Source organism: Poecilia formosa, unplaced genomic scaffold (assembly GCF_000485575.1).
Source record: "Poecilia formosa unplaced genomic scaffold, Poecilia_formosa-5.1.2 Scaffold66, whole genome shotgun sequence".
NCBI lineage: Eukaryota > Metazoa > Chordata > Actinopteri > Cyprinodontiformes > Poeciliidae > Poecilia > Poecilia formosa.
In genome coordinates, this window is record NW_006800005.1 from 2,580,495 (window position 1) to 2,587,255 (window position 6,761).

Consider the following 6,761-nt stretch of genomic DNA (forward strand, 5'->3'; position numbering starts at 1 on the left):
TTTTTCATATATAAGGCGCACCGCATTATAAGGCGCATAGAATAGACGCCACAGTAGAGGCTGGAGTTACGTTATGCATCCACTAGATGGAGCTGCACTAAAGGGAATGTCAACAAAACAGTCCGACTCCGGTCAGCGAGGAGAGCCTTCCGTGACTGGGCCGGGGCGTGGCCGGACGATGGTCACCTTATTCCGTTCACACACAGCATGTTCGTGGAGAACGTGGTGCTAAATGACCTGCAGACGACCTGATTCTAGACGGTCGGTAGGTAGGTAGGTCAGTCAAACTTTATTAATAGATTACAAAGACCTGTTGTGGCTAAATATTGGTCCGTATAAGGCGCATCGGATTATAAGGCGTAGTACCGGCTTTTGAGGAAATTGAAGGTTTTTAGGTGCGCCTTATAATGCGGAAAATACGGTAAGTCTCATCACTGTTGCTTAAACCTGTATTCTTGCCCTTTGCTTGGCTTCCTAATTATTTAAAATTATTTAAATGAGAATACAATGAACTATTGATCAAGCCTGCTGATCAATAGTCAGCAGGCTTGATAGGTGCATCCCTATTCCCTAGTAGGGAATGTATTAAGCTCTCTAAAACAATGTATTAAGCTCTCTAAAACAATAACTAACTTTAAATCTAGAAACAATAAAATTGATCTCTATTCTTGCAAAGTTCACAGAAAGTCCTAACAAAGTCTGAACAATCCCAGACCTAACCAATTTGTTGGCTGTTGTTCTAAGGAAGGGGATACCTTTATCTGCCATTTTGCAATAGCTTCTTCTAGCGTGCTATAAAAATAATCTGGGCTTGCCCACTTTAGCTGCAGCTGGATTTTGAGGGCAAGGTCAGGCAGAACAGGAGGAATGACATTTCTATCTCAGGGCAGTTGCCTCATTACACGGGGAAAACAGAGTATCAGCCTTCCTGATCTTTCAGGCCTCCCTCACCATGCATTAGGCAAGACAATAAATGTCAAGCAGCTCTGCTCCTCAGCTGGTCCCCCACAAGTGAGATTCATTACTGAGCTGTAGGGATAATAGCAGTCCATCTCACGAGAGGAAGTGAAAGGCTCCCTATCCCTGGGACAAGATCAATAGTCAGCAGGCTTGATCAAGAAACAGGCGATGCTTCTATAGGCGCTGGTCTGGAAGGTAGAACCCCCACTCCACGGCATCACGCCTCAGGATTCCTGTCTTTTTCTTACCTCTGCCAGAGCAGCAGTCTAGCCTGTCAGAGTTCAACTTGCTCACAATCAGATATTATACACAAAGACATATCTGGTGATTATTGTCCAAAGATACAAACACTTTTTCAGCATTATCCGTGCCTGACTGCTTTAAAGTCTAGATAACAAGGGCTTGAGTACAACTTGGCAAAGATATGTGTCTGTTTGGATGAGGCGAGGAGGCTGTCAGAGTTTGAACCGCTAATGAGAATCAATGGGGTACAGAGAAAGTCAGAAGATACCCTTTGTGTTTGTTGCATCTGACATTTCACTGAATTACCATGTCCCCTTGTGAAAATCTATTCCCAAGCAATCTAAATTAGAAAGCGGAAGAATGAATGAAAATGGACAAAAGGGAAAAAAGTTGTGGGCCGAAAGCATATTACACGTCAGGGTGACGTACTGCAGGTACAAAGAGATGGCAGACTGTCATAACTATGTCAGAGTTATGCCAGGAAAAAAAAGTGTTGGCGAACATAGCGGCACTTACATGCGAAATGGATGCTGGCTCTGCGGCTCAGGATGGAGCCCAGCGTGTTGAAAGCCGTGCACTGGTACATTCCGCTGTCTTGGTCCTTGTCCAGGTTCCTAATGATCAGGCTGCCCCCAGACATGTGACGCCGGTAGTCGCTCCCCAGATCAATGAGCGTTCCGTTTAGTGACCATCTGGAAAAATGCAAACACAATCAGCGGCAGCGATAAAAGGTGAGTAATAAAGAGTACAGGTTTCAAATTACAAGGAAGGGACGTGTAAACTGCCTTTGTGCCATGTTAGGGTGACAGAAAATGTCACAGTTGGATCCAACTGGTCTGAGTTTATAAAATTCCACTGTCCAGCTGTATGGGAAAATTTTAAAAATAAACTAACTAATCATCTTTGGTATTGTGACTTTTGTCTGGCCTCTAATTTTTCTTCTATCCCAGTTTTAATTAGTCCCAGTAGAGAAGTTTGTTCTGGATTTGATCAACTGAGTTGCTGTCCCTAAACCAAATTAGTTCTTGTACCTAAAACTAAGCAAACAAATGAAACAGCAGCTGAAACATTCATAATCAGGATACAGTGAACTTTTTTTTTCTGACCAATAAAACAGAGATGCAGTTCCAATTTAAATAATTACTTCAGTTGGTATCAAGTATTTAAGTTTATCCAAGTTAACAGTGGTAGGTACCTCTAACTAGAAGATCAATTATGCCAAAGCACTAATCATGAATATTAGTTCTGCTAACACTAAGGTGCTAACCCACTGTACTAATTTGTAGAAGCTAATGCTAACACGCTAAAACACCAATTTAAGCCATGTCAATCCCTATCATGTATCAATGACACACCACTGATACATGGTGTATCATGTGTACCAGACATGTAAGGTTGGTCCCTTTCTCAGCTATGAGCACAGTTGACCTTCAGGAAGGGATTCTTTGGAACAAACGTTTCACTCAAGGATTCGGTAATATAGTTGAGTTTAAACTGTTTAACGTAGAACAGCATTGCTTTCTGGGTACCGAATTGACATCATTTGCTGCACCAGATCTTGGTTAGAGAATGTGAGGAGAGGAAAAAGAACTGCCATGTACACAGTCTTCACCCACTTCAAAATAAGACCATCTAACTACTTGAGGAATTCTTAAAAGGTGAAAACCAAAACTTCAACAAAAATGTCAAACTTTATTCAACTGAAAGTTTATAAAACAGCCAAGTAAATCAGTATTAATCAGAGATCTTTGGAATCAATAAGGAAATTTTAATATAGGGAAAGCTAAGTTAGCTGATGGTTTTCAAAGGTAGCAAAAAGGAAAGGAATGGGCAAAAAATGAGTTTCCCTGCTAGCGCATTAGCAGAATTGTCCTCACATCTGCAAGTTTATTTATTAGGTTTGTTGAAACTGACAATTTAAAAACCTTAACAAAATAACTTGGATGGGTCTAAGTCAATTATTTGTTACCAATTGCAGCAATTATTTTTTGATGGCATGACTGCATGAAAACTAAACCCACACTACATACAGCTGTGTGACCATTTTGTTAGCATATACCATGCAATTATGTCTCAATGTTATATTTCATATTATTGTGACAAGCAGGTATAAAATAAAACATTGTAACAAGACATTTTGAGCACATAGCATAGGCAGAATGATTCATCTAAGAGTTGCAGGCTATATCTTGAAGACAGTTGATAACCAGTGTTGCTGGTAGTAGCTGGATTGTTATTTCCCACTTAATCACCGTGCATACTTGGAAAATGATTACACTGGCTGTAATTTTGTCGGAATGTGCAATAGAAGGCAGATTTGAATCTGAACAGTGATGGAAACGTCTAAATATTTTGTGATATTAACAGAAGAAATCCGAGGGACCCATGCGGCCTTGGCAGATTTATGCGCTCTCTGAGTGCTTTCTAATTAGTTTCTGTTTGTGCCTTTGTATTTCTGATGTATTGCTCTCTGACACCTTCACATTGAATTGTCTACAGACCATTTCCCCTAAAAAATGTCACACACACCAAATTCTAGAAGTGACAGCAATTAATCACTGCCAGAAATGAGAGACAAAAGCATTGAATAATGTTTGTGCTTCGCAATAAAAAAGCACTTCATGTGTAATTTGCTGGAATCTGTGATCTGTTGTTCCGACTTTGACAGGAGGAGACTGCACACACAAAAAAATTCCCTATATGGAACCTGCTTGTTGTAGTGGGGCTTTATCCTCTGAGCATTACTGCAGATGAAAAGTTACACCTCACGCTCCTTAAAGAATCGGAGAGAAATCAAACATTATTGGAATGCCAGGTGCGAGTCTCCCTTCGTGAAGGGACAGGGAAATCAAAACTCCGATGATAAGAAGGGGGAAAAAAATCAATATAATTTTTAGCCTCCCAGGCAAACTATCAGGCAGTTAGAATGATGCATCATGCAGACTTAAAGCCAGTTCTTCTTTGCCTCACAATCCGCCTGGTTTCCTGCCTAGCAAACTACAAAAGACAAAGCTGTCTTTCATCTTGTGGCTTGCATTATTCATCTAGCAGTCGCTGACAGTCACTTAATTTGACTGATTTTGTCACAGTGTTACTTTCAAACAGCTCCCTGCTTCTCCTAACCATCAGCTTTCCAAGAATACATATGAAAACATCAACATTTACAGCGGAACGCTCGTCCTTTTTTTGTCTGTGACGTCCCTGGGTATCCCCCCCCTGCACCGAGAACTGCACCCTCTGTTAGTGCAATAGAAGGGATTATTCATTATATGAGCAGGAGGAAAAAAATAGCGGATGCATAGCTAGTTAGCTTTGGAACAGCCCAGCGTGATTGAATTTAATGGGAGATGAAAGCAGACAGCCTGGGCACATCACACACCATGAGGAAAGTTAGCTGCTACAATGAGAACGCCGCCCACCCGACACATTTTGGAATCCATTTCATTTCAGTTCAGTTGTTTATCAGTTCCCTTTTATCAGCATTTACTAAATGCCAATTAGTAAAAAGAATCCCAGCAGAGAGAGTAAAATCTTCCCTCATCTTGAGTGAGCTTGTTGCCGCGGTGAGGAGCCCTCCTTTAAAGGAGAAGCAGACCTCTGGGACTCTCCGTAATTCATCTGTACACCGCTGTCATCTGCCAAATCGCCAATGACCACTTGTAAGTCAGCAGTGTCACAGGAGGCCAGGCTGGCCCAGACCATCATACTGCATCAATCTGTTTTACAGGCAATGTGTTAGATGATTTCTTGCTAGGTTTTTAAGATGTTCTCTACAATTTAATGTGACTTTTTTCCTTAGCTTGTTTTTGGATGGCTTCACAGCTTGTTGTAAATATTCTGTAAAGGTTTTATGTAGTCTTTAAAGCAAACTGCTGAGACTTATTGGACATGCGTCTCTTTCATGTGGTGTTGGGTCAGTTCCAGGCTTTGGCACAAGTATTCATACCCCTCAATGATTTTTGTATATTGTCATGTTACAACCACAAACTTCAACATATTTAATGTGATTGATCTACACAAACAAGTGCGTAATGATAACCAAACCCATCCCAAAAAAATGGAAAGAGTACGGCTAAACAGAAAACCTGCAGTCAGTTTTTACATGACATGGTGGTGCACCTGAAATAGCATGCTGGGGCAACCGTAGCAACAATCAAATAAGCATCCCTGAGGCTCATGGAAACTCTGTAGGATCTGGCAGTTTATGAGCCACATAGCAAACACAGCACACATTTGACAGAAGAATCTGAGCGATTGCTGTTACATCTAAGCAGTGGTGGATGCACTTTCACTAAAGCACTAACAGCAGAGCTAATTTTGCGTTTAGGGCTTTAGCATTTTTGCTAACTTTGAAACTGCTTAGCTGCCCATAAATTAAAATTTCCAGATAAACCTGAAGTGTTACTTTACTTTTTGTAAACTTTTCAATAGTATAAGGTTTACTGTCTGTGTTGAAGTTTTGGTGAATGACTGTAGCTGGATGTGTATTCATGCTGAAGTGAGTGAAGAATGTTAGTGTGTAGTGATTCTGTTGCTTCTCCAGTGCACTAATCTTTTTTTTTTGTAACCAGAATGCATCACTGTTCCACTGTAAACAGTTTAAAATATACTGATGTCCTGTGTTCTTTTCTGTGGTCAACTAGGCAAAAACAAGCAAAAAGCAGGAATAAAACTAAAACCATGAGTGAAGGGTTTATTTGTGAAAGCACCAGAAGTACATGTAGGGGGCCAGTAACAATTTCTATCCAATATATTTTGCTGTCACACGTCAATGACTAATGGTGGCTATCAACGTGGTTGAATTATGGACTTTAACATTAGCTTTTGCTAAACTCTACCTTGGCTCTCCATAGAAATGGCTCTCCATAGTGTTAGTGGAACAAATGTTTATGGTTATTGCTTTAAGGTGAGCTAACTTTTTAGTTGGTAACCACCACTGGTTTTTTGCTGTTAGATATTTTTGTCACATTGTCTTCAGACTTTTAAAACAAGAGTTTCCACATCCAAATGATGCTTTAAATATCCAGTACTTAACATAGATAAGCTTATTTTTTTTATTTTGATCAATTAAAAACAGAGATCTATTTGCCATCTTCCACTTCTCCATCTTTGGATGCTATATTCAGAAACAAACTGATAATGGTTTATTTTATCCAACTGACACACTTCTTTAAGATCCCAGCAGCGGGTCGATTCATTCCAGTGGGAAACATAAATGTGCAGACAGTCTCTGCTCAATACATTTGCCACATAAAGGGAGACGTGCATCTTTACACCTCCACACCAGGCATCGCTAATCCTTAGCCACAGGCATCTTAGATTGTAGCTCTGAGCTGCAGCAAAGAGAGTCTTTGTTGGGATTTTTTTCCACAGCCTCCCCTAACTATTCTGCTGGATGAGGCTCTGCTCTGCCCAGGTAATGCTTTGCCCTGTTTGGATCCGGTTCCTGCACAGGCTCTTCTCAACAGTCTTCTGCACTGGGGGTCAATGCTACGGAAGCGCATTGCTATCACGCAGGAAAAAAAAAATTTCGAGCGCTATCACGTTATAACGTGATA

General features: G+C 40.7%; 1 protein-coding gene across 1 annotated transcript in view; it reads right to left on the reverse strand.

Moving 5' to 3' along the window:
• LOC103139950 (contactin-3-like) overlaps nt 1-1,895 on the reverse strand; it is a 52,551-nt gene extending 50,656 nt beyond the window's left edge. Inside the window, exon 1 of the mRNA XM_016672831.1 lies at nt 1,720-1,895. Within this exon, the coding sequence (XP_016528317.1) occupies nt 1,720-1,843 (124 nt within the window). The 5' untranslated portion in view covers nt 1,844-1,895. The remainder of the gene's footprint in view (nt 1-1,719) is intronic.
• Between the last annotated feature and the right edge of the window lie 4,866 nt (nt 1,896-6,761).